The sequence below is a fragment of the Fundulus heteroclitus genome, chromosome 10, assembly GCF_011125445.2.
Source record: "Fundulus heteroclitus isolate FHET01 chromosome 10, MU-UCD_Fhet_4.1, whole genome shotgun sequence".
NCBI classification, from domain to species: Eukaryota; Metazoa; Chordata; class Actinopteri; order Cyprinodontiformes; family Fundulidae; genus Fundulus; species Fundulus heteroclitus.
In genome coordinates, this window is record NC_046370.1 from 350,685 (window position 1) to 378,630 (window position 27,946).

Here is a 27,946-nt window from a genome sequence, read left to right on the forward strand (position 1 = left end):
ATTTTATTTATTTAAATATATATATATATATATATATATATATATAACATTTAGAAATATATAAATAACAATATACAAAAACATATATTTACATATATGTATACATATATATGCATATATACATATACACATATATATACACATATATATATTTAATATAAATAACATTTCAAATATTTCAGCACCTAATTTCCTAGTAGTTGATAGTGTTAGTACATCCACTGACTGTAGAATTACCTATGAAACATTTTCACAGTCAGAAAACTGCTTGTTGTTGCAACCAAATCCTGTGGGATTCTGTGAGAGTAGGGAGTAGCAAGATGGCGGCCAGTGACTTCAGTTTTTTTGGCAAAATTAGCACTCCAGTGTACTTATAATAATAGTAATAATAATAACCAACGAAGAAAAAATTTGTCACAGTGTTTTTTTTCCCCCAAAACCTTGTATTTTTTTTTTTTAAATCCTATCTTTAACTTCTTCTCTTCTTTTGCCTATTAGCGTTTCCAGTTTCTACGGAGCAATGCTGACCTCTTGTGGGCAGAAAAGGGCATTAAAAGTGGACAGACCTGTGGTTATGACCTTGTGGGTCAGCATAGAGTGAAATGAACTGATTTGCTTTATTATCGCACAACAGAAAAGTGTAAAATCATAAATGCTAGCTGTGTTGAGGGGAATTGTAGGATAAGGAGGTTAACTAGTCGTTTCTTACTGTTTTAAATGTCTCTGGCTTCTTTCAGTCACACATGGGGGGTTTCTTGTTCTCATGCAGTCAGGAAGGGTCTGGGCCTGTCAGACTTTTCCAGAACCCTGGCAGCAGGTGCTATATCTGGCACCGCAGCCGCCCAGCAGGCCGCTCATACATGCAACCAGCAGAAGAAGCAGCTGAACGCCGCCTGTTTGCCACCGTCGACACAGCGTAAAAATGACGGAGACTCAGAGGTAAGCAGAGCCTGTTTCAACCCTTTAATCCGTCTTCTACGTCTTTGCTTTACGGCCCATTAAAAGTGACAGATTGAATGAAGCCATGCATGACAACACGGCATTTAAATGTTATTTTTAGGTCCTGGCAGACCATTACTCCCCCGTCCGCCAGGGTTTCTGTCTTTCATTTGCTTATTGTTCAGATCGTCACTAAAATAAATGGCTTTTACAAACACTTTGAGCATCGGTACAGCATAAATGCTGTTTAAAACTGGCAGCTTTTCTGGTGTGTTCCTCTTACTCTTCTGGGTTTGGTCTTTCCAGAAGCGTCCCACAGGCCACAGGCAAAGTCCTGGGCTTTCGCTCGCAGAAGGAGATGTTTGAGAAGATGGAGGAGTCGTTTAAAATCTGCGCGTTCTGTGAGAAGCGGCCTGAGCAGCTCTCCAACCCGCAGAGCTTGAAGCGCTGTGCCAGGTAAAACAAGAATGGGAATCCGTCCTGAGTGGATGTGGAGTTGTTCTGCTGCAAAAATGCTCAGGTGAAAAATAAAAGGGAGGAATCGGTCATAAAGAATCAGAATATCAGGCAAAGATCAAGCTGCTTTGGGTAAATAAAATTAAAAAGTTGAACCAACGTGTTTTACAGGTTCCTCGCTTAGAAGGGGATTTATTTCTGTTTTATGTTATTTTAAATCTAAAAATCAGTTTCTCAGCTAAATCAGATAAGATCTATAAAAAAACGTTGTCATGTATCCGTGTACTGATCCGTGTCTGAACTGTAGCTGGCCTGGGACCTTATATGCAGGCAGAGGAAATCATGATTTTCTGCCTCCTTCCTTCCTCCAGACTCTGGAGCTTTGGTTTCAAAACAAAAGACAAACTTTACTTTCATCTGAAACAAGAAGCATGGGTCCCTGAACAACATGTCCAGTTTCTCCAGGCCCAGGTTGGACGATTCTGGTCTTATCTGTGGTTCAGGTGCCTTTTAACACAAAAATGAGACAATTAGAACCCGTCCAGTCAGGTCTGTGTCGTGGATCTTGAAGATTTGACTTCAGCTGCAGTTTAACTGCTGGGAATTCCCCACAAACTCTTGGAAAGGCTCTACTTCTCACCTTGTTCTTTCACAGCTTTTCCTTCCACTCAACTTTCCATTACTCTTCCTGCACGCGTCACTTTGTGAACGGCCAGCTTCCTTAGCATGAGATGATTTTGGGGGACAACTGTCTACAGATCAGCGGTGTTTCCCATGAATCTGTGGGCCTTAGCACAACATCCCTGTTGGAATATTAAACCTTTTGTGATCTTTTAACCAGAAATGTGATTTCTCAGATGTCATTTTCTGAGAAACTGAGATGTGGATGTTCGTTGGGTGTAAGCCATAACCATCAACGTCAAAGAACTAGATGCATTAAATATGCCGCGGTGTGTGTGATAAATATAATATATGACTTTTCACGTCAACTAATCACTTGAATCGTCTAATTAACTGGAAACACTGCAGGGTTTCCTGAGCCTTGAAAAACACTCAGCTTGGTTCAGTAAACTAAATCACAAGTATGGTAGTGGTTAAGAGACGACATCAGATTCTCACAGTAACTGGTGTACTGACCATGGCATTACTGTCCTTGATTGGCCTGCCAATTCCCCTGACCTGAACCCCATAGAGAATTTGTGGGCTATTGTGAAGAAGAAGCTGAAAGACACCAGAGCCAACAATGCAAATGAGCTAAAGGCCGCTATTGAAGCATCCTGGGCATCCATAACACCTCAGCAATGCCACAGGCTGATTGCCTCCATGCCACGCCGCATTGATGCACTAATCTGTGCAAAAGGATTCCCAACCAAGTACTGAGTGCATTAATGGACATTTTCAAATGTTTGATTTTGTTTTGCTGTTATAATTTTTTTTTTACTTGGTCTGAGGAAATATTCTAATATTTTGAGATAGGATTTTTGAGTTTTCTTCAGCTGTACACCATAATCAGCGATATTAAAACAATAAAAGGCTTGTGATATTTCAGTTGATTTGTAATGAATCCAGAATGTATGACATTTCATGTTTTTTAATTGCATTACAGAAAATAAAGAACTTTATCACAATATTCTAATTTTCTGAGACAGTCCTGTAGATCCTGTATGTCCTGTTTTTTTTTTCCAGATGTCTGAATGTTTACTACTGCTGTAAAGACTGCCAGAAGGAGGACTGGTCCAAGCACAAGAAGTTCTGCTCCACGCTGCGTTTAGCTGCAATTGACAGAGTTGTGGAGTGGCTTCTGTTCAAAGGTAAAGCCGAATAAAGACCGCCGTCTCTCCCCAGCGGCCGACCTCATGGTGCTCTTTCCTCTTCATCTCCAGGCGACCTTCCATTCCCAACAGAGAAGTGGTCAAAGCCCCAGTCAGAGATAAAAACCTGGGACGACTGGCTCGCCATGCAGGGAGACCTGGCCCCGCGTCTGGACCCCGTCATCAACGGAGCGAACATGAAGGATTTATGGGCCGACGCCGGCCGGCCCCGGCCCGGAGACGACGATCTGAGGCAGTCTCTCTGGAGGGTCTGCAGCGAGTTCTTCTCCAGGCCCCTCACCGTAGCCTGGGCCATGAGGCTGTTCGGCCTCGACCCGTGCTCCAAACCTGTCGTCGTCCACCTGGTGGGCGCCGGACACGGCGAGACGCTGGGGGCCAAACTGAGCGACTACGACGAGCTGAATAACATGTTCCCTGGACACCAGGGCATCCAGATAGTCCTGGTGGGGCCAGAGGTGGTAGACGGCCCCGTGGTGAGGCCCCAGCTCAGAGCCTCCGGCCCCAAGCAGAGGGTCTACCTCAGCGCCTTCAAAGGCCTCTACCATGAATTCTGGGAGGAGCGGGTGGAGACAGAGGAGGCGGCCAAGCCGGACCTGGTTGTTGGATTTAATCCTGGTGAGCGTCTAAAACTGCCTTGCTTCAGTCCACCTTTACGATATCTTGAAAAAAAGTTTTCACATCTGTTGAACCTTTTCGTATTTTGCAGCTTTGCAACATAACTGTGAAGTGGAAGGAAAATGATGCATAGTTCTTTTTTTTTTGTTTTTTTTTTTTTTTACTTTTTCATGAATAACGATCTGAAAAGTGTGGCAAGCTTTTATATTCAGTCCCCCGACAGCATCGCACATCCACGGGCTGAAATGTTCGCCCACTCGTTGCAACGAAACAGGAGCCGAATCAATTGCCACGCATTCTTAATTGGATTTAGCCCTGGACTTTGACTAGGCCATTCTAACACATGAATCAACTTTGCCCTGTTGGAAGTGGAACCTCTGCAGCCTCTAATAGGTTTTCTTACAGGATTGTCCAATCATTTTCCTTTCCACTCTGATCAGCTTCTCTGTCCCTACTCATTAATAGCATCCCCACAGCATGACGCTGCCACCACCATGTTTCACAGGAAACTCTGTGTTTTGGGTTAATTTCCACACATAACATTTTGCATGTAAATCAAAAAGGTACATTTTGCTCTCATATCACCAGAGAGCACCTTCTTCCATGTGTTTCTTGTGTCCCTTACATGTTGGGAAATAAAAAAGAGACTTTCTTTCACCAGTTGCTTACTTCCTGCCTCTCTTCCCTGAAGGCCAGATTTTTGGAGCAAACATTTTATTGACCTTTTGGCTGCTTTTCTGACTGATGCTCTCTCCATGCCTGACCTGTCAGTTTCCTTCCCGTGTTTAGCGGAGGGATGTTCACAGCCAGAGTAGGCTGAAATGATGCTGTATGACCTATTGTTGCTTTAACATCTTAACTGGTAACGGGTCACCGACCCATCAGAACGTCAAAGCCATGGAGTTCCTCCCACAGACTTCTGTTTTAAAAACTATTGCTCCAAGATGGTCGTCTGGGCCCTCCTCCTTTGATTGACACCTCTGTTGACCAACTGCGTTGTTCCACAGTTTCTCCAGAGCTGATGTTATTCACCAGACCTCATTTCTCCAAACCCTCCATCCTCCTGTTCTGAGCTACGTTGCTTGGACCAGTCAGTTTAGAGGCTCATGGTGACGTGGAGATTGTTGCCAGTGAAATTAGCATCACATGGACGTATCGCTGGTAGAGCAGGACGCTTAAGACGCCGTAGCAGCAGCATGCAGAAAACTCATCTGGTTGCTGCGCTATCAGTGCATCCTTGTGTGTAAATGTCAGCTTTTGGTGCCAGACGTACATTTTCACCAGGAAATATGTGTAAAGCTTCTGGGAAGCAACAGAATAGCAACAGAAGAAGCGGTGGAGTTTGTCTGATTACTTACCAGAGAAGTTTTGGAGGGTGCCTAGACATACCTACAGGAAAACAGGTCTAGAATATTCATATTTAACTATATTGCATTCAGTTTTGAACCTGTCACACAAAAATCTCCTTTGGCTCCCTCATTTTTCAGCTGGAATCTCTTTGCATCAGCCTGCAGGTGCATGTCGAACAAGGAAACCAGAAAACAAGCAAAGAACTGGACAATTTGTGTGTGATCCAACTTCAATAACTAAAAACTCCAAAGGGTTCAAGAGCAGAATCTAATTTAATTTGGGTATATTTCTTTTAGCTGTTATTGGACTTTTGGGGATGCCAGTTTCTCCTCAACCTGTTTGCTGGGTGCTTTGGTCTCATGATGCTGTTTGTTTACTAATGTTCTCCAACTAACCAGAAACAGAACAGCTGGATTTATACTAAGATTTAATTAGAGACTATTTAGTTGGTCCAGGTTTTGTTGAAGGCTTGTTCATGTTTTAGATTTCTCTACTCTGAGTATTATCAGAAGTATCTAATCTTTTCCTTCCAGTTCACAGTCATTTGCTACTTTGTGCTCTGTTTTGTCTTTGTAATAAAAAAAAAACATGTTAAAAGGGTGTGAAGACTTTTCCAAAGTGCAGCGTGTGAAACTTCCTTTTAATCCTCATTTCCTTGATTTCCTTGAAGGTTTCGATGCGAGTCAAGGCCTTGACCAGGGTTGGCTTCCCACTCTTCTGCTCCTCAGGGACTACGACATTCCCTCCATGTTCACCACGCTGAAGTAGGTTTCACTGACCACACTGCATTTCCCTCCAGGAATACGGAAATTAAAAGCAGCCAAATTAATTCTCCAATCCTCCAAGATCTGACTCAGACCAGTAAATGATCATTCATGAAAATTTCTTTCACGAATGTTTATCTAACGGAAATATATAGTACATGCAGTTATTCTGAACTTTGCAGATAAATATGTGAAATGACTAAAGGTCATATTTAGATTTTGCAAAATAAATGAAAATATAGTTTTCGGCAAAACTTTGGGGCAGATTAGCAACACCAGTAACGAGATAATAATGATTGAATCATTTGACTGTTTGGACATAGTATCAGGTTTTCTTTGAGTTTAATGCTGTTCTAAATCAGACAGTTGCATGTTGATGTGAAGAATAGAATAGCAGGAAATGCATTTCCTGATTCTTATAACCGCATCCTGCAGTTATCTATCCATCTATTGTCCACAAGGCAACACAAAGACACACACCCATGCACACTCCTGTAACTGAAAGCAATTAGGCTCGACCAGCTAACCCACCAGTCATGTTTTTGGACCGTGGGAGGAAGCTGGATTACCCAGAGAGAACCATGCAGAAAGACCTCTGATCAGGATTTGAACCCAGGACGTCCTTTTGCTTCGAGGCAGCTGTGTAAACATCTGCCCCGTCTGGCATGCAGATCCTGCAGAACAAATGATTTGGGAATCAGATGCTCCTTCTGATAAACGCTTATCAATGCTTCAGCTTCTAGATATAACTTTAGTTCAGGTAAAAAAGACCAAACTTATCAAGAAATATTCCATCAGCCCGCCGTTTAATTGGAGGTTAACCCATATGGTATAAAAATAATTATAATATTGAGGTTTGAATAAAAATGGCAGTAATTTTCAGATACGTATTAAGCTGCTCCATCATATGGAGGGTTAGAAGAGACTAAGTTTAATCCTCCATAACGTCGCAGTAAATCTCTGAATTTGCATAATTCATTAAGTTTCTCACAAAGTTATTTCTACTTCAGTGTAGAGAACCAACACAAAGTAGCGGGCGATGGTGAAGTAGATGAAAAGAAAGGTTCATGTTTCTCCTCAAAAGTCTGAAATGTGTGCTGAGTATTTATATTCAGCCTCCTTTACTCTGATACCCCTAAATAAAATAAAATTGCTGTCAGATGTCATCTCACTAGTGAATTAGTCTGCTAGCCAAGAGGCCTGGATTGTCTCTGGAGGAGCTGCAGAGACCTGCAGCTCAGGTATGATAATCTGCTGACAGGACAGTTAGTAGTTGTGCCCTCCATAATTGTGGTCTGTGTACGTCTGCTAAGTAGAAAGCCATAAGCTCAGAGTTTGAAACAAAACCCCTTACACACATCTGGAAATGCAATGAAATGGTTCTGTGTAGAAATGGCCTAGTCAAAGTCCAGAACCTAGGCGCTCTCCATCCAGTCTGGCTTGGCTTGATGTCTCAATATGTGCAAAGTTGGTTACGAAGAAGCCAAAAAGTCTCACAGCAAAAGGTGATTCTACGAGGTATTGATCCAGGGGGACGGGACATAAACGCATTTCGCATTTTCTGCCTTTTTATTTGCAAAAGATTCAGGCAACCCTGCATCTTTTTTCTTTCCATCTCACGGCGGTGCTGTTTGGTCTGCCGCTCTCACTGTCGCAACGTAACAAGTTCAAACGAAACCAAAGACTCTAAGCTGCTTCTGTGCCATGGCTGCTGATAGCTGTCCTCTCTCTCTCCGCAGTGAGACAGAGATGACCTACTCTCTGCAAATCCTCCTGGAGCTGGAGATGGACATGAAGGGAAGTGGAGCCAACCCTTTTTGCTCTTTGAAACCGGAGGTGGTGGGCTCCACCCCCAATAAGCCCCCGGTCTACTGCAACTCACACTACTTCAGCTTTCAGGGCCTGCTGGAGACGGCGGAGTTTGAGGAGCCAGAGTAGACGTGATTATCGTGATTTTTTTTTTTTTATGCCTATAGTACTGTCTCATTATAATAATACCAGAAAGACTTGCATAGCTGAAACTCTTGCATATCATTTGTTTCTAAAGTTTGAACCTGTTGACGCAGCTGTTCAAGGAGCCCAACGTCTGACATTTGCATTTATCATCTCAGTTTTATCACACGCAAGTGAGACTTTGTAAAAATTTGAATACCGTTTATCTGTGAGCTACGGCTACGTTTATTGATGCCCTTATAGTCAAATGCCAGCTAACGCTTTAGACTCCAATAAAAAACAGGACAAACCTCTCAACTGTGTTTTTTCACCTTTTATTGATCATCTTTTCACCAAGACGGCAACAGTTTACATTTTAATCCAAAGGTATTTTTCATCTCCCACATATTGTACCTGGAAGATGCCAATGTTGTAAACGAATGAATCGAGCCATGCAGGACCCGCACGTCTTAAGGTTTTTACTTTTCTACAGCGCTTTTAGGGACAAAACCAGGTCTACGATGTAAAGAATGAGGTTCAAGCTGGTTCCAACCGTAACAGCATTCATGTCTGCATATGTGCATTTGGTACAGGAGTAAGGATTGTGCATGTAGCGTCTGTAGCCGAAAACCGTCCAAAGAATGAGAGCCAGCAGGTAGAGCACCGCCGCCACAATGTTGAACACAAACTCCAGCAGGCTCAGCTTGAACACGAGCAGACACTGCAGCAGCTTCAGCAGATTAAGCACAATGATGAGCGCCGTCACCAGGAGGCAAACTCCAAAGATAATGGTGCATAATATCATCCCGATAGGCTTGTAGAACCATTCCCCTCTCACAAAGTGGTCGGTGGCAGCAGTGAGGATCATGCAGGCGACGAAAGCCTCGGATATGCGCAGACCTCCTCTACAGCTGGACATGTAGCCGCTGGGCCTCTTTATCTTCTGCATGATGAGGTCAATCAGGAAGCACACGGTGGCGACCAGTGAGAAGATGACGCACAGGATGTCCACGATGCAGGTGAGACAGGTGAAAACGGCGGCGAAGGCCACCGTGGCGGAGAAGATCATGGTCGTGCACACCTCGGTCAGCCCACAGGTCAGATCGGCCCAGTCGGGGAGGAAGGCGGCCAGGAGGATGTGCCACTTTTTGCACTCCACCACAATCAGGACCAGGGGCACCACGATGCAGAACACCCAGACAAATTCGCACCACACCCCCCACGGGGCGACCATTCTGCCTCTGAAGATGACGACGATGAGAGCCGCGGCGCTGAATATGATTTCCAGGAGACGTAAAATGGCCTGGAAGCCTTTGAATATGCCGCACATGCTGCCGGGTCTGGTGCTCGACGATCCTGGAGGCTGGAGGAAGCTGCGTTCACGGCGGAGCGACGAGGGAAGAAGTGTCTCTGCTCAGACTTTTCAGCTCAACAGCTACTGTTCACCTGACATCATAAAACTGAGCCCGGTCCCACACAGCAGCCTGGTCTGCTTTATATTCAAATCCCAAGTTTAGGATTCCTCAGTGTTTGTACATGAAAATGACACACTCTCTGACTACAATAGTAAAACATGGCACCGATCATAAATGGATGCAGAGGACCATCAGGTCATCATTTTAGTTTAGAGTTTATTTATTTAAAATTGGACAATGCACATTCATCGACATGCTCACAACAAGGTTCAACATGTGAAAATGCCAGATTCTGCCATACAGGCCAATTTTCAGGAGGTTTGTCCTGTAACCGTTGGGTTGCCGGTTCAAAACCTCTGCTCTGACTGTCTCAGTCTTTGTGGCTTTCAGCAAGACACGTCATCCTCTGCCTGCTGGCGGTGGTCAGAGCGCCCGGTGGCGCCGATGGTGAATATATAAGTGAATGGGTGAAAGTAGTGTAAAGCGCTTTGGGATCCTCAGGACTTGATAAAGCGCAATATAAGTACAGGCCATTTACCATTTTGTCAGTTTTAATTGCTCTGTATCTAGTTAAGTTCAATGTAGTTTTCAATTCACCTACTTTTTATGTCTTTTCATTCAGTTCATTCATTTTGTCTCGTTTTTTGTTTGACTTCTCTGTAGACGACTTACCACAGACTGCTCTTCCTCACTTCCTGCATGTTGGCTGCTGGGATGAGCATGAAGAGTTGTTGATCTTGTAATGACTGAAGGATGTAACACCTTAGCAGAAACTCCACTCTTAAATATGACTTACAAGTCTTGTTCTTAGTTTTTATTATGACAATTGCTCACATCTCCGTTTTTCTTTCCATAGAAGGTACACCTCACCCTGTGCTTCTGTATTAGCTGTACAGTATTGTTTGCATGGACTGAGATGATACATCGCTCCTGTATTTCCATATTTAACTTGGTGTGTCAAGTGTGTGCTTGAGTTTTTTCCATAGAAAGTACTCCTTTCACACTGATTATCCCATTAGCTTTATGTATTCTCTTTATTTTTATTTATGATTGAGGGTAAACCTGTCTCGGTTCTTCTGTTTAGCAGTTTCATCATCTATACCCAAGTGGGTATAGATGATAGATGATGGGTGGATGGATGGAACTACTGACTTAGCTATTGCTGTCGTTAATTTTAGGTACTCTAGGTTTTTTTTTCTTGTGTGCTAAATACTGTGTTTAACGGTCTTTCTTTCAAGGAAAAACAAAGGAAAATACCATTGTTGCCATTACTTTATTTTCTTTTAATTGTTATTTTTGTAGAAGGTACCCCTTGCTCAGTTTCTTTCCCTAATGATGTTAATGTCAGCGATATTGCTGCCATTGACACAATAAACACTTAGTTTTTTCTTACCATAGAAGGTACCTCTAGTTCAGTTCTGTTTAGTTTCCTTGCTGGAAAACACCAAAGACATTACTGCTGCCATTGATTTTGGGAACTTTCTTTGAGTTTGTTTCCCATAGAAAGTGCCCCTAGCTCAGTCACTCTGTATCTAGCCGGTTACTTATAGCATTAAATTAATGGCAACACTTTTGTTGCTGTTAACTCATGAGACTCTGGTTTTTCTTTTTTATCACAGAAAGTACCGCTGGCTCAGTACTTCTTCGTTTAGCATTGTATTCCTAGAAGAAGCCATTATTATGATTTATTTGTTTTTCTTTACCATAAAAATATTTCCCTCACAGTACTCACATAAAGGCAGAACATTCTGGTAGTCATGACAAATCAAATCTGCAATTTATTTACAACCATTTTCCGGGAATCAGTGTACGACAGTCTGTTTATTTATTTGTACTTGCACAATGTTTATGTAAATGTAAAAAAGGGTACATTTATATCCCATATTTAAATCATCATTGTTAGAAAAAGAAAGACAAAAGTACATGTTACATGTGTTGCCGTGGGAACGCCCTGGTGGCCCTATTTACATGTAATCTTCAGTTTTCAGCTAGACCTGATAAGTGTCATGTGGATGTGAAATAACAAAGCCATGCAAAATTCTCCTTGATTCACTTTAGGCTGAAGTTACATCTGTGGAAATTTTTTTAATTCATGAAAAAGAACCGTGGAACTTATCTCTATATTCAGGTCAACTTTCATCTTGCAGAGTAAACAGACAAACAGTAAAAAAAACATAAATGTACAGTTTAAATTCTTAGAAACATGGAACATTTCCCCTCCATGTTCTTGGTTTTAGACAATGTTTCAAGTGAAGCACTGAGAAGCTTTCCTGCTCAGACAAACCAGAACTTCAGAATCAGAATCAGACTAATCCCAGAGGGAAATTGTTGAGTTAAGTGCGCTTAAAGCCACAGATGCCGAGTAGCGTAAAAATGAGGTCCACTGTAAAAAGGATGAGATTCACATAGGTAAAAAATGCAACCATGAACTGGATGGCCCAAATACAAAAGCTAGGGGGACAGTCACTGGGGCGCGGGTTGTTTCTGAATGTAAAAATGGGCCACATGATTGCTGTGAATATGTACAGCACAACGGAGATGACAAGGAATATAAAAACAAACCTGTCCAGGTTAAAGGGCAAACAGTTCTTCAGCTTTTTGAAGATGTTGGTGGCTATGATGACAGGGAGGATGGGAAAAGGGATGATATACGCCACGACGCACAGGATCAGAGCCGGTTTGTCTCTGTAACCCGTCAGTGATATGAAAATCATGCAGCTCACAAAGGCCTCCAGAACTTTGAAGAACCCGGGCAGAGCAGCCAGGTAGCTCCCTTTTTTCTTGTCCAGGAACTTGTCCTTCACCACTTCGAGGAGGTAGAGGAGGCCGCACAGGAAGGCAAACACGCTCACTATCCAGCCGTACAGGCACTTCAGGCAGGCGTAGAAGTTGGCGTAAGTTATGGCCACAGAGATGGTCATGAGTGAGGAAGACATGGCCATCCCCGTGGTGAAGTCCCTCCAGTCCATGCAAAACATATCGAGGATTATATCCAGGCCAAACATCTCAATAATGGTGATGAAGAGAGTCATGGCGGGGCAGAAGGCCCAGGTGAACATGGCGTAGATCCAGTAGGTATGGCTGCTGCCTCCTCTGAACATTCCCAGGACAAAAGTGACCAGACACAGAACGATCTGAGCCATGTGGAGCCCGCCTCGCCCGGATATCAAGCTGGACGGATTAAATACGGCCTTGGACAGCGTATCCTTGACTTCGCTAACAATTCCCATCTTCCTAGGAGTCGAAGAGCGGCTGGAATGGCTGTCCTCTCAGGTCAGCTGATAAGAGACTGTCTAACAGGTATTCCCTTCCACCTCTGCTTTCCATGTAGTTGCTTTAATTTGCATAATATTCAAGTGTAAGCCTGTGAATAACGAAACATCTGCTGCAGCTGACAGGAATTAAATGCTTCACCAGCAGTGAACCACCACCGTGCACGCTGGAGGTCATGGCAGTTCTGTTATTGGGACACTTTTTGTAAGTGAATACTGGACGTCTGGAAACTCTGGGAGCAGTGTCTGTATGTCCAGCTGTTTTCCTGAAATGTGGCATTTATAAGCAATGTTTTCTGTTATCCTTGTCTTATCTTTTTTGTAAGATGTTGAGTGTAGTTTTTCAAACATCTTCCTCACAGTGGTGCATGTATGTGTGCAGAGAAGAGCCAAAAAGAACACACAAATAGATCCACAATAGAACACATCCTTATGACGAAACTGAGTCGACGGTCATCCAGCAAATAAATAAATACATATTTTACAGGCTAGAAAATAAATAAATATAACCTGAAAACGTAAATATTAAAAATGTAAATATACATTTTATGTTTGCTTGCTCAATTTAACTAGTAACTAATAATAACTAATGTGCAATTACTATTTAATACCCTGTGCAATAATCCTGTTAAATAAGCGACTTCAGCTGTTATAGTTATCTCACTACCTCACTGTTGCTCTTTACCTGGTACTTTAATGTAAAACGTCAATCGATATGTATAAAAGTCACCTTGAATGTACATAAGTCATCTTAAATCTCTGCTTTATTTCCTTTTTTTATTTTTTATTTTTTTTTCGATCCACTGTGAACACACTGTTTATACCTTATGCACCTTTTCCTTCTTTTGGCACCTTCTTTTGATTATTGAGCCGATGTGACACGTGAATTTCTCCACTATGAGATCAATAAAGTATATCTTATCTTATTTATATGAAACATCGTCAAACTAATTTTCTATTTTTAATGGGCCTTATGGTAAAATAAGGTAACACGGACCTTTACAAAAACAGCAACAAAATTAAATAATAATGATAGTTAAAAAAAAAAACGTTAGAACATGAATTTTCTTTATTGAATTTGAGTAGGCCCTAAGTTTTACCACCTGTTTCCGGGGGGAAGGTAAATAGGAAGCGCAACAGGAAGTTGTTGTCACTCGGGAGCTCTGCTAGCATTAGCCGTTTAGGAATATGTGTTTGCTTTGCGGCTTTCCGGTGGGGAAACGCTGAGGACTAACTCTGGAGGAGGCCGTCGCATTGTTGGAGCTGTATCTGGTTGTGATGATCATTTCGTTTTCCTGGGCCATCTACTTCATCTTCGTGTCCAAGCCTCTGCTCGGGAAGACTTAGCTAGCCCGGCGCTCAGCAGGATGGCTCGGTGACGGAAAGGCGAGCGCAGGAGTCGGGCTGAACAGCCGGGAGATGGATTTCTCCAAGTTCCTGGATGATGACTTTGATGTGAAGGACTGGGTGAACGGCGCCTTCACGGTGGTGCAGAAGGAGGCTCCGGGCAAGGCGGACACCCACGCAGCCACGCTGGTCATGAAGCTGCAGCTCTTCATCCAGGAGGTCAACAATGCCATCGAGGGTCAGTAACCGGAGATCCAGACAGCTTCAGACGGGTTTACGTCCAGATTCACTGCTCCCCTTTCCTCAGACAACCTTTGATCAAGTCCAGCCGACTATCTAAAAGATTTAAAGTACCTGGCATTTTCAAGCCACTACTGGATTATTCTAAAATTTACTATGGAGTCTTTGAAACGTTTAGTTCCATCGGTGAAAAAAAAAAAAAAAAGGCAAAACAATCAAACATTGTTGTTGTTTTTGCCTCCTGAGTTTCCTGGTTTGAACCGGAGTTCTAAACCCACCCTGTCCCTTTATGGACGAGTGATGCTAATTAGCCGCATACCTGTTTTGTTGCCAGATCAAGCCCAAATGGAAGCCAAACAAGCAATCCGCCAGACTGTGATACAGAGGCCGCTTCTAATCAGTGCAAATCAATGTTTTAGTGTAATATTTATACGTGCCGGGAGATTTCCTGGCTTATAATAGGCAGACTTGGCAACGCTGCAGCCAATGGGATGCAGGAATACCACAGATGTTGGTTGATACCTATGCCTAGTACACTAAGGGATGCTAACAGAGGCGCTCTGTTCCTATCAGGTTCATGCATCCACACCTGGGTCATGGAGGCGGAGTAGCTTAATGGGCAGAGCACGTAGAATTTATTATATATATTTATATAGCACCAATTCATGAAACATGTCATCTCAAGGCACTTTACAAAGTCAAATTCAATCAGATTATACAGATTGGGTCAGATTATATGATAATGTGATAAACTCAGTAAATAGTCTTGACCCTGATATAGGTTTCGCAATAAAAAAGATTATACTTACCAATAGAGCTGGGTATCATCTAGGATGAGCCGATTCGATACGATTCTCTTACAGCTCAGCTTGATTTGATTTGACTCTAATATCCATATTTATTACTTTCAAATTAATGCTCAAACTCATTCAATTAACAAAACCAGCTAAATATTATATTTATGTTCAATTTATTGAACACTGATATATTAACAGGAAAACAAAGTGCGTTTGGTTGAATGCATTTAACGTATCACAGAAACCAAAAATGTGCCCAAACGTCTGATTTTAGGGAAGAAGGCGCTTCTAAAATCCTGTCGACCATTCCGCAAATTCGTCTCAGTTGCTCTTCCTCACTGTGAACAGTAATGGCGCGCTGTGACAACGCCCCCTAGGGGTTGGGAAGTATATTGATATTGAAAGCCTGAATATCAATATTAAATCGTTTTTAAAAACATCGATATTAATCTTTGTATGGATTTTTATGCACAGCCCTACTTACCATTGTCTTATGGACCGGATATATCGGAATGTAAATGTAACCAAATTTCTAAAAGTTATTTCAAATACTGTGGTTGACGCTTTTTATGACACTATGCAATTAAGCAACGTTAATGAGTGATACTAGTAATAAATGTGTCATATTAGTCATTTGCATAATGAGGCAGAAGTGGAAAAAGGACAGGCATAAATAAATAGGGTGGAAGAAATTAATGGGGTAAAACTATAGGAAGGAAGAATAAAACAGGCAAATCAGAAATAAATACATTTAAAAACAAAGTTATTAATAAAGTTGACTGTTATAATGAAAAATAAATGTGGTGATTATTAAAAAGAGGAAAAATAAGCAAGCTAATCAAGAGATATTTACATTTATGTCTCATTGTATATTTTAATTACTGCTTGCATGTATTTATTTGCTGTATTTTTGTGCATTTATTTTATTCTTATGTATTTATTGAGCACGTATTTACTTCTATATTTATTTTTCATAATATCAGAGTCAGTCCATACATAATATCACATCATGTTGATTTCATCAATCGGAAATTGTAACGAACTTTGCCATATTGGCAAATATTGTATCGTCATCCAAACAAATCGATATAACCTCACATCGTGATTTACACACCTAGTAATAATAGTGATAATCATCACTGTAAGAAATATAATAGTGACGTTGTGTTTAAAATGATAATATTATTACAGTAAACCAAGGAGAATAAATTTATTATAATCTTAATATAATAATATTGATAATAATAATATTTGTTATTGGTATTTTTGTTATAAATATGTTAATGATGTGCCTATAATGATGATGATAATTAAAAATGACATTATCACACAAGGGAATAAAAGATAAAGACGACAATGATAATATTAATAATAGCAGTTCTTTAAATTAGAATGTCATTGATAATGTTATTATATTATAATTGTAAGAATACCAACAGAAGTAATAATGTTTATCAGGTTGTGTGACGGTTAACCTCCCTCCGCTGTCTGTGAACAGAGAGCAGTCACCAGGCCCTCCAGAATATGCCCAGAGTGCTGCGAGATGTGGAGGCCCTGAAGCAGGAGGCCTCCTTCCTGAAGGAGCAGATGGTCCTCGTGAAGGAGGACATCAAGAAGTTCGAACAGGACACTGTCCAGTCCATGCAGGTGTGTGTCTGCTTCTAAAATCCGTGCATTGCTTGGCGAAGGACGACGGCGTTTAAACGGGGGGTTAGCTTAACAGCGTGCCACTCGTGCCCACCAGGTCCTGGTGGAAATCGATCAGGTGAAGAGTCGAATGCAGCTGGCCGCCGAGGCCCTGCAGGAGGCGGACAAGTGGAGCACGCTGAGCGCAGACATCGAGGAGACGTTTAAAACTCAGGTAGAAGCCGCTGACGCAGCGTCGACCCTCTTCTATATCTCTACGGTGGTCAGAGTGGCTAGCAGGCAGACTGTCGTGTTTTCAGGACCTGGAAGTTATTTCCTCCAAGCTGACCAGCATGCAGAACAGCCTGGCCATGCTGGTGGACACGCCCGACTATTCTGAGAAGTGCGTCCACCTGGAGGCTCTGAAGAACAGGCTGGAGGCCATGGCCAGTCCGCAGATCGTAGCGACCTTTAACTCCATGTCTATAGGTAACAAAAAGCGCCGCTCCACCTTGTCCCATCCAGCTAAGTTTTAACTACATCCTCCTCTTCCTTCTGCAGACCAGGCCAAGCTGTTTGTTAAGGTCTTCATGGAGATCGACAGAATGCCCCAGCTTCTGGCGTACTACTATAAGTGTCATAAGGTGGGTTCTGCGGTCCGGGCCAGCACTGCAAAAACGGAACTAGAAATAAGTAAAATGGTCTTAAAATTAGTGTATTTGTCCTTGATTTGAGCAGGTAAATAAGATGATTTGCCAATGGAATAATATTTTTGCACTTAAAACAGGAACAATTCATCTCCATCATCTGTGCAGGGTGTCTAATTATCTTATTTTAGGGGTAAAAATACTCCTTCCATTGGCAGATCACCTTATTTACCTGCCCAAATAAAGAATAAATACACTAACTTTAAGAACATTTTACTTAATTTTAGATCCATTTTTGCAGTGAGGTTACTGAATGGCTCCTGCACTGCAAAATCGGAACTAAAAATAAGTAAAATTTTCTTAAAATTAGTGTATCTGTCCTTGATTTGAGCAGGTAAATAAGATGATCTGCCAATAGAATAAGATTTGTGCTCTTAAAATAGGAACAATTCATCTCCATCATCTTATTTCAAGTGCAGGATGTCTAATTATCTTAATTCAGGGGTAAAAATACTCATTCCATTGGCAAATGATCATATTTACCTGCTCAGATCAAGGACAAAAACATTATGTTTAAGAACATTTTGCTTATTTTTAGATCCGTTTTTGCAGTGAGGTTACTGAATGGCTCCTGTGAACGTGGGATGACGTGTGATTTGGTGTCTCCAGGGACATTTGGTGAGCATGTGGCAGGACCTGTCTCAGAGCGAGCTCAGTCTGAACCAGCAGCTGTCTGAGTTCTACGACACGCTGCTCTCCACCTGGCATTCCCAGGTCCAGTGGAGCAGCCAGGTGAGACACGCCGCAGAAACAGGACCGTTCAGGTGAGCCGAGCGGTCCGCGCTGAACCGTGTGACGTTACTCTGCTGCAGGTGTTTAAGAACCCCTACGAGGTGGTGACGGTCCTGCTGATCCAGACCCTGGGGGCCATGGTGCCGTCCATCCCCGTGTGCCTGAGCTCAGCCATGGAGCGGGCCGCCCAGGAGCAGCGCCTGGACACCCTGCTGGAACTCCACCAAACCGCATCCAACTTTGGCCGCAGCCTGGAGGCGGCCATGCTTCCACACCTAGGTCTGTGCAGGCGGCGCCCGGAGAAAGTTGTCCTGCCCCTTTAACCTCCCACCTTCTGTCACATCCCAGCCACGCACGGCACTTTATGGGATTTATCAAGAAAAGGTCGCCTGTAATTTAGGGCTGGGCGATAAATCGATTTAATCGATTAATTTGAATTTACAATTCTTTAAGATTTCATTTTTGGAAAATCTGGATTTTATTTTGCCAATACACTCATTGGGTTTCCATGAAGAGAACAGCATGTGATGCTAAATATATGTTTAGGCAAAATTATTGTCAAAATATTGTTAAGTGGAATTTTTTTTTTTACCATAATACGAGGTACTTCATTTACTTATTTACTTTTTTTTTTAACTTAGTTTGAAGTTCACAAGTGCAGTGAAGCCTGTTCTTAGCTCAATGTGTAAAACCACTAGCAGCAAATGTTTTGTTATATTTTTGTTTATAATGGCACGGCTGCCATCTTGTTTTACAAGCATGTTTCACAGCTTGTTTTTAGTTGCACTTTGAATTCAGGTCAACTCCCTGACCAAATGCTTGACATAAAAGCAAGGTTTTAAAATCATTTCTTTCATTTGTTTTTATGAAACAAAAAGGAGGAAAAAAATCGATTAATCGGATTTGGTATGATAAAATCGGAGGTTTAATTTTTAATCCATATCGCCCAGCCCTACTGTAATTGTGAAGTGAAAGAAGAAGGAATTCACCTAATGAGGAAAAGAACAAAGTCCAGCTGTGTGTAATTTAATCTCAGTTTAAACTCGTCTGTCCCCTGAATGCTTCAGAGGAGTCGGCGTCCCAGCAGACGGGTCAGGGAGGAAGTTCTGGTCCGGTTTAAAACGGCATCAGGTTCTATAACAACAGCCCAAGGGTTTGAAGATCTCCCAGAGCTCTGATCGATCCACCATCTGGACCTGGAGAGAGGATGAAGCAACTCTGGAGGAGCTGCAGAAATCTACAGCTCATGTGGGAGAATCCGTGGAGAGGACGACTATTAGTGCAGTTGGGAAGTTTGGTGTTCATGGACGGGGAAAAAGAAAGCCGTGTTGGTTAAAAAGACATTAAAAGTCCTGTGTGCAGTCAAACATGTTAAAGAAGGAGCTCTGCTTAGGCAAAAACTTACCTGCAAAATGCTTCGTTGTGTCAGAAAGCAGATGCTTCACATCAGCCTGAGGTGATAAAAAGTTGGACGACCATCCTTGGAAACCTGCTAAAGGCTCCAAAAGATTAGCGATGGTGGCGGAGGGACCACCTTTAAGCAGGACACCCACCCTAAAGATGTAGACAGAGCAACAATGGAGGGGGTTAGAGCTAAATATCTGTTAGAACGGCCTAGTTAAAGCCCAGAAATTATTGTTCCAGGCGCTCTCCATCCAGTCTGAGTGACTGAGGGTGAGCAGAATGGACCAAAAGCAGAATCGGTGAATCCGTCTCCTTACACTTCACAATTTTTGCTCTAGGGGTCGTAAAATCTCAATAAAACTGTTAGTTTGAGTTTGTAACGCAACAGAGCAGAATCGTCGCTCCTCTGAAGATGCGCCTTGAACACTGCAAAAACAGAACTAAAAATAAGATAAAAGTTTCTTGAAATGAGTGTATTTGCACTTTATTTGAGCAGGTAAATAAGATAATCTGCCAATGGAATGAGTAATTTTACCCCTAGAATAAGATAGGTAAATATAATGTACTTGAAATAAGATGATGAAGATGAGTTGTTCCTGTTTTAAGTGCATAAATCTTATTCCATTGGCAGATAATCCTATTTACCTGCTCAAATCAAGGACAAATACACACATTTCAAGAAATTTTCACTTATTTTTGGTTATGTTTTTGCAGTGTTGGCCTGAAGATTGTTGCACCTAAATAGGAAGAACTTATCTCTATCAACTTATTTCAAGTGCATTATATCTAATTATCTTATTTAAGGGGTACAAATACTCCTTCCATTGGCAGATAATCTTATTTACCTGCTCAAATCAAGGACAAATTCACTAATTTCAAGAAAATGTAACTTATTTTTAGTTCTGTTTTTGCAGTGAATGCAGCGGTTGAAGTCCTTCCTTCCTTTCTGTGTGCCCAGGTGAGAACAACCTGCTGAAGGTGAGCGAGTTGGTCTGCGCGCTGTACGATCCCTACAAATCCTACCAGCTGCAGTACGGAGAGCTGGAGGAGGCGTACCTCCTCATCCAGATCAGCGCCGTGCCTCTGGTCAGACGCCGCACTCACTCACACCCACCCACCAACACGACCAGACCGGCGCTTCTGCTTCCTCTCTCATCTCTGCCGCTCCCTCCTTTGTGTTCAGGAACACGGGGAGGTAATCGACTGCGTGGAAGAGCTGAGCCACTCCGTAGGCAAGCTGTTCGGCCTGGCGGGCGGCGCCGTGGAGCGCTGCGTCAGGCTGACGGACGGACTGGCCGTGTGCGGCCTCCTCCGAGCCCTCAAAGCCCTCTTCACCAAGTAAGGCTGCTTTTTATCTGGTTGTTAATCACAGCTTCCAACAAACGGCTCCCTAGAACGAGCAAAGCCTCATTCCTGAAAAAACCTGCAGGTACGTGTCGGACTTCTCCACCACGCTGCAGTCCATCAGAAAGAAGTGCCGACTGGAGGAAACGCCGAGCTCCTCTGTCTTCCAGGAGGACTGGACGGCCTTCCAGAACTCAGTCCGGTTAGTTTGCCTTTTAAAACCGGCTCATATGCGACCCGGAAGCAGCTTCTTTCTGGCATTTACCGCGCGGCTCTCTGCAGGATCATCGCCACATGTGGAGAACTGCTGCGGCAGTGCGGCGCCTTCGAGCAGCAGCTGTCCAACAAGTGAGAGACGCTTGCTTCTTTTTCGTCTGCAAGACCCAGTTTCAGGTTTTAAATAGAAAAAAACAAACATATAATCGATGGTTCCCACAGGATCCTGGGCACAGCAGGTAAGTACTTATCGGAGTCGTACAGCCCGCGCAGCCTGGCCGGCATCCAGGAGGCCAGCTCTGCAGACCGGAAAAACGCCGCTAAGAACCCCTGGCAGGAATACAACTACCTTCAGAGGGGAAACGTAGCTGAATACAACAGCCTGATGGAGATCCTGTATTCGCTGAAGGTAGGACGCGGCGTTCGCTCGCTGCTGAGTCTCCTGCTGCTGGTCGTTTGCTAAATAGCCGTCGCCTTGCAGGAAAAGGGAACGGGCAACTCCAGCCTGCTGGCCGAACCCAGAGCGGCTCTGACCAGACTCAACCAGCAGGCCAACCAGCTGGCCTTCGACTCCGTCTTCCTGCAGATCAAACACCAGCTCTGCCTCGTCTCCAAGATGGAGGTGATCACGCGTCGAGCGTCTGGACGGTTTGATTCTCTGCGGTTTGATTCACGCCGCTCGCTCCCGTTTAGTTTCAGGACGGTTCTGGGATCGGAGAGAGCTACACTGAAGACCTGCCCACTTTCAGCCTGTCACCACAAGAATATATCACCAATGTAAGTCAGCTTTATATATACTTATATATACTTTCTGTAATTCAAAGTTGATTGGATTATCCTAAAGTGTGTAAATGTGAAGTGAAATGTAAATTGATAATTGTTTTTTTTTAGCTTTTTCTGCTTTTTACTAATGAGAATCTAAAACATTTGCCATTCACTAAAAACAAATTTACCTCCTGCTGTACAGGTTTAGGGCTTTATTTATATAATTTATCACAGATTGAGTTGCATTTAGGTCTGAGCTTTAACCGGGGCCAATTAATGAACTTTGGTCTAAACCAGCAGGGGCCGACCAGTTCAGCATCAGGAGCCAGAATTAGACCCAGCAGCGGTGCTAAGAGCCGCGCAACAACATGGCATCACATGTTTAATAACAGGAAGACCTTAAAACATCAACCAATACAAATTTTTAAAACACTTTCATATCTAATATTCCTATTTCTCAATTAATTATTGAATATAATGACAGCTGAAGCCACAAAATGTGCTCAGAATCATGTAGGGCACTGCCTCCTTTCTCGACTTCAGCTGCTCCAGGCGGTTGATCTGAATACCTGTTCCCACACAGGTAGTAAAAGATTAATAATAACAAATATTAATAATAAAAATAAATAAAATAATGGTAAAAAAAAGATTATTATGATTAGTTGTAAACCAAACTATGACTCTAATTGTGGTCAAGATGAGTGGGTAGATCTCAGTAATTGAATAGTTGATGCAGCAAATGTTAGTTTTTTTCTTCTTGTGTTATGGAGCATAACTGGGCTCCCCCTAGTGGCTGAAAGTTTAGGCTGATCTCTAATTAATGCTTTCCTTGAACAAACTAATAGGGGTCGGTGAGATGTCCAAAGCTTGGGATATTATTCCATAACCTTCATCATACAACAATAAAACCACCTGGTCATTGTTGTTTAGGAAGTTCTTAATTCTGTCAACATTTGTAGACAGTCTAATGTACAAGTTGCATTTTAATGCAGCCTAGAAAGGGGTTCTGTGTAAGCGAGGCTCAGTACAAATACAGTAAACTGTTTTTAGATTTTTATTTGTAAGAAGAATAATTAAAAACTTTTATTCTACTTTATAGTTATGCATAACTTTGTTTGTCTAGTGCAACCTGCGGCTCCATGTATGTAACTTTTTAGACCCTTCACTGGGGCTTGGCTAAAATACTAAATAATGTTTTAAAGCAAAACAGGAAGTTATGTTAAAAAGGGCTAATTTTGGTAGTTTTTCTTAGCTTTTTCTAAATGCAATATCTGCATAACATTTCCAGAAAAAACAACACTAATAGTGTAAGAAATCATTATAAAAATACTTTTCTGGTGAGTAGGTTGCAAAATATGTGCTTTAAAGTAATTTTCTATACATGTGTTTAACCTGAAAATAAAAATAAAACATATTTCTTAAAGAGGTCGATTCACATACTATGACTTTATGAATTTCTATGCCAATAATGCTCTCTTAGACTTAGATTTAGACAAACTTTATTGTCATTTTGTTTGTACAGAGTGCATACAAAACAAAATTTTGTTGCATACAGCCTACGACAGTGTAATGAGATTGCAGTTGAAATAATAATAACATTACAGTATAAAGTGCAGCAGTGATAAAATGTAACAATGCAGGAGAAAAAACGTTTTTTAAAAAAGTGTGCAGAAGAATATTCAACACACTTTCTCTGGTTGCATACAAGGGTTTTCAGATTAAATCATTACTCCGTGTTGTCTTATTATATTTAGTTTCTGTGCCTTACACTTTGTTTTTGCTCTATTTGTTAGTAAAGGAAGCACATGTGTGTATATTTACCACAACATGGAATGAGAAAATAAGGAGAAGCAATGGAGCCCACAGAGATATAAACAACTTTATAATGGTGTTATAATAAATAAATACGACCATAGGGGATAATTGGTGGTAGTTCCTTCTTACTCGTGAAAGGTAAAGGTAAACTAGTAGATCTGGTGGCAACGTAGACGTACGATCCACCGCTCAGCGAGGCGTCTACGTGTCTGATTGAGCCGAGCGAGTAAGCAACGCCCAGCAGAGGTGAAAGAGGTTAAATAACTCTAACCCTGCAGAGTGGGTTGGTCTTTGACCACAGGGAGCTCTCCCTTTATGGTCAACTGGCTCCTCCAGTGGTTGTCGCCATCTATTGGCAGCTCTGCGGTACTGCCGGATGGCGCAGTAATGTTCGCCTCTGCGGATCGCACCCGATGCAAAACTCTGTCCAGACTCAAAAAGGAAAAGTAAACACTATCAGGACAAAGGCTCGGTGTGTGAATATATGGTTGACTTGGCCACCTTAATTTAAAAATCTAAATACATTTCCTATTGTAGATTTTATAAAACTATATTTGTTTTGTGCTCTGGTGGCTGTAAATGAGGCAAAGATGGCTCTTGTGGTGGTGAAGGTTACTGGCCCCTGGTCTGGTGTGTAAAAAGCAATGTTGTGGTTGTAATGTAGGGAAAATGTGGAAAAAGCTCAGGGAGCGTGATTCCATGTGAAGCTAGGGATTTTAGTATCCATCTGCATCCTCTGGATCAAACAGCCCTGCAGTGATGCTTGTCTTCCTCTCCACAGATTGGACAGTACCTGATGTCTCTGCCACTTCACCTGGAGCCCTTTGTGACCCAGGAGGACCCTGCACTAGAGATGGCCTTACATGCCGGGAAGCTGCCTTTCCCTCCAGAGCAAGGTACTCAGCCGCAGCCTTTCATTCCTTTCATTCCTTTCATGAAGTCATCTCGCTTTGAATCGTCTCCTGTCAGTCAGGAAGTGGAAGCTAAGAAGGAACAAGCACGCACATTAGCATTACCTGAGCGCGTCAGAATCACTGAGCTATATTATACACTGGAGTGCTGATTTTGCCGAAAAACTGAAGTCACTGGCCGCCATCTTGCTACTCCCTACTCTCACAGAATCCCACAGGATTTGGTTGCAACAACAAGCAGTTTTCTGGCTGAGTGAAAACGTTTCACAGGTAATTCTACAGTCAGTGGATGTACTAACACTATCAACTACTAGGAAATTAGGTGCTGAAATAATTTACATGTTATTCATATTAAATATATATATGTATATATAAGTATGTGTATATGTATATATGTATACATATTTGTAAATATATGTCTTTGTATATTGTTATTTATATATTTATAAATGTTATATATATTATGAATGTTATTTATATATAAATAAATAAAATGCAAAATATTTCAGCACATGACTTTCTCAGTACTTGATAGTTTCAGAACATAACATAAAACTATATGGCATTTGACATTTTAAAAGTCTTAAGCCCCCCCTGAACATGAGAAAATCCTTGTTATTCGATGCTGTAGCGCACATATTCCCTAGTCACTGGGGGGAAATAGGGAGTACCAATATGGCGGCTGGTGGCTTCAAAGCGACTCGTTCAAACAGACGGTGATTAGCACTCCAGTGTATTATATAGCTCAGTGGTCAGAATGATCAGCATGTGGAATGGGGGGGGCAGGAACAAAACTCTGACCAATCACTGCTCTTCAGTCCGAACAGAGTTTTTTACTGGCCTGCAGCTCTCACAGCGATCATTTCTTTTACCTCCTTTTTCTGAATACATAAAGTATTGACTACTTTTAGGATGGAAGAACCGTTTTACCCAGTACAACAGGAAGTGTTTCTGAACAGCATTACCACCTATAGCTTTAATTTAACCTGTGGGCCTTGGTTAGATGAGACAAAGACTTCCAGCAACAGACACTCCAGGTGGGTTTGTTGTGAAATGAAGGGGGAATATGTGGAAATGCATGTGAACTGCAGTGTTAAGTAGAGTGGAGGAGCTGTGGTGCCATGGGCCTGTCTCATTTTCAAAAGCCGAAGAGCCTCCAAGTGAGCACCTTGGATTTTTTTATTTTTAAATACCAATTCAATTTTATTTATATAGCGCCAATTCATTAAGCATGTCATCTCAAGGCACTTTCCAAAGTCAAATTCAATCAGATTATACAGATTGGTCAAAGAATTTCCTATAAATACCAAAACTGGGAGTTGGTTCCACAGGAGAGGAGCCTGATAGCTAAAGGATCTGCCTCCCATTCTACTTTTAGAGACTCTAGGAACCACCAGCAGACCTGCAGTCTGAGAGTGAAGTGCTCTGTTAGGAACATACGGGGTAATCAGAGCTCTGATATATGATGGAGCTTGATTATTAAGGGCTTTATATGTTAGAAGAAGAATTTTAAATTATACTATTGATTCTATTCTTGATTTACCAGGAGATTTTAAATAAAATGTATTAATAAAAATCCGGGAGACTTTGTTAGGAAAGTAAAAATTGGTCCTAACTGGTTCTTTGAGCAGAATGATGAACCAAAATGTTACAAAATCCACACAGAAAGGGCTCAACAGACACGACATGGTCGCCTTTCAGGACCATCTCAGTCAGCAGATCTGGGTTCTGTAGAAAGCCTGCAGGCTGAACCGAGGAGAAACCAGCAGAAGACAGGAACCGGGAGGCTCTGGAAGGATTGTGTAAAGAGAAAGGGTCATCAGTCCCTCTCTGGATGCTCCAACCTTGTGAATTGTTCCAGCAGAAGGCAGATTTCTGTTTTCTCTGCTGGTCACCCTGTGACCTGTAACACTACGGGAACCTTTGCCTTTGTTGTCTCAGGTGATGAGCTTCCTGAGTTGGACAACACAGCGGACTACTGGCTGGGCTCCATCGCCAGAGCAACCATGCAGACCTACTGCGACGCCATTTTGCTCATCCCCCAGCTCTCCTCCCGCTCTACAAAGCAGCTGGCCACAGATATCGGTACGGTAACAGAGAAGGCCCTTTCCTTTCTGCCAGTACGCAGTGGATGGTTTGGTTCAGGCCTCCTGTTTGTCCTCCACAGAGTATCTGAGCAACGTTATGGATGCTCTGGGCCTGCAGCCGTCCCGCACCCTGCAGCACATCGTGACGCTGCTGAGGGCGAAACCTGAAGACTACAGACAGACGGCCAAACTGCTGCCGCGCCGCCTGGCCTCCACGCTCGCCGCTCTGCGCTCCATCGACTACTAGCTGCGAGGAAGGACTCTGTGGGCGGAGCCTCAGGTGTTTAGGAAGCAATGTCACTAACGCCTGTCTCACGTGTTGCGGTTCGCTAATTCTTTTTGTATTTTCTGCCATTTTGGGAAGTTGTAGTTCAGATGAGAACAGAAGAAACTGAAACACGGGTGTTCCTTACGTTTTTTTTCCTCCTCCTAACGCATTTAAGCCAAGTTTCTACTTCAATATTTTGTTGCCGGTAATGATGCCTTCAGTTTAAGCCAACAGATCCATATACTGTATCTTACATCTTATATAAGACTATTTCGTAGTTGCTGCATTTATAACGGGGAGGGGGGCTGAAGAGACGACGTCAATTCTCCATGATCCATATATCTGATTAACTCTATCATCCTAATATAATTGATCTGGGCTATTAAACTATCCAGAGGTGGGATTTTGTGTATATCTGGCTTAGTTTGTTGTTCTCATATTTCTCCATGTTAAAAAAGAATCAGAGTATATTTGTTGTTGTTTTTTTGTTATTTTTGGGGGGAGGGGGGGGGGGTGACTGATTGTCTCCATATTGGATAGAAAGAGATTTGATTGTGAAAATCTGTATTATAAAAACCTGATTACACTATGATGAATCTTCGGTGTGTTTTTATTTTACTAGCTGAATTAAAGACCTGAGTTAATTTATTACAATAGTTGTAGAAAGCCAGTAGTGGACGTGTCAGTGAATTATTTGTGTCGTTGGATGTGTTTACGTAGCTTTTTAACCATTTATTAAGAGCAACAATAGTGGTCCCGTCCCACCTGGCTTTATGTGAAAATACACGTAATTGCCCATCTTGTTTAAGTCATGTATTAACTGATAAACGTTATTCTTAATTGAATTTCAGTAGGCACAGCAAGGCCTGATTGCTGCCAGACCTCCAAATCCCAGACATCTTATAAATAGAACCCGTCTGACAACATGAAGTAGGCTGAAATATCTTAAAAAGCAACAAATGATGCTCCGGTCAGAAGAAATTCAAGAACTGAATGACGTCATTGATGTGTCATTCTGGAAAGGGTTACAAAAAACGTTTCTTAGGCGTTTGGATCCCGGCAGATCCCAGTGAGGCCCATAATCTACAATAAGGGAACACGGAACAGTGATG

At 42.2% G+C, this 27,946-nt stretch overlaps 4 protein-coding genes across 4 annotated transcripts; 2 read left to right on the plus strand and 2 right to left on the minus strand.

The window, feature by feature from the left end:
- The first annotated feature begins 922 nt into the window (after positions 1-922).
- Positions 923-8,206, plus strand: LOC105926664 (putative protein MSS51 homolog, mitochondrial). The gene is made up of 6 exons (XM_012863058.3): positions 923-939; positions 1,246-1,395; positions 3,082-3,206; positions 3,279-3,842; positions 5,863-5,956; positions 7,696-8,206. The coding sequence occupies exons 1-6, from the start codon at positions 923-925 to the stop codon at positions 7,892-7,894; spliced, it is 1,149 nt and encodes a 382-aa protein (XP_012718512.2). The 3' UTR covers positions 7,895-8,206.
- Positions 8,035-9,749, minus strand: LOC105926673 (myeloid-associated differentiation marker-like protein 2). The gene has a single exon (XM_021316814.2). It carries the CDS (start codon positions 9,216-9,218, stop codon positions 8,376-8,378), a length of 843 nt encoding a protein of 280 aa, XP_021172489.2. The 5' UTR covers positions 9,219-9,749; the 3' UTR covers positions 8,035-8,375.
- Positions 9,750-10,776: 1,027 nt separating this feature from the next.
- Positions 10,777-12,956, minus strand: LOC105926661 (myeloid-associated differentiation marker-like protein 2). Its single transcript, XM_012863056.3, has one exon. It carries the CDS (start codon positions 12,531-12,533, stop codon positions 11,637-11,639), a length of 897 nt encoding a protein of 298 aa, XP_012718510.2. The 5' UTR covers positions 12,534-12,956; the 3' UTR covers positions 10,777-11,636.
- Positions 12,957-13,994: 1,038 nt separating this feature from the next.
- On the plus strand, positions 13,995-27,426 carry cog7 (component of oligomeric golgi complex 7). Its single transcript, XM_012863136.3, has 17 exons — positions 13,995-14,160; positions 16,458-16,606; positions 16,704-16,820; positions 16,906-17,074; positions 17,147-17,229; positions 17,902-18,024; positions 18,105-18,303; positions 20,387-20,514; positions 20,612-20,766; positions 20,858-20,974; positions 21,055-21,120; positions 21,211-21,397; positions 21,470-21,610; positions 21,682-21,765; positions 24,350-24,464; positions 26,421-26,564; positions 26,647-27,426. Exons 1-17 carry the CDS (start codon positions 13,995-13,997, stop codon positions 26,811-26,813), a joined length of 2,310 nt encoding a protein of 769 aa, XP_012718590.2. The 3' UTR covers positions 26,814-27,426.
- Positions 27,427-27,946: the final 520 nt, after the last annotated feature.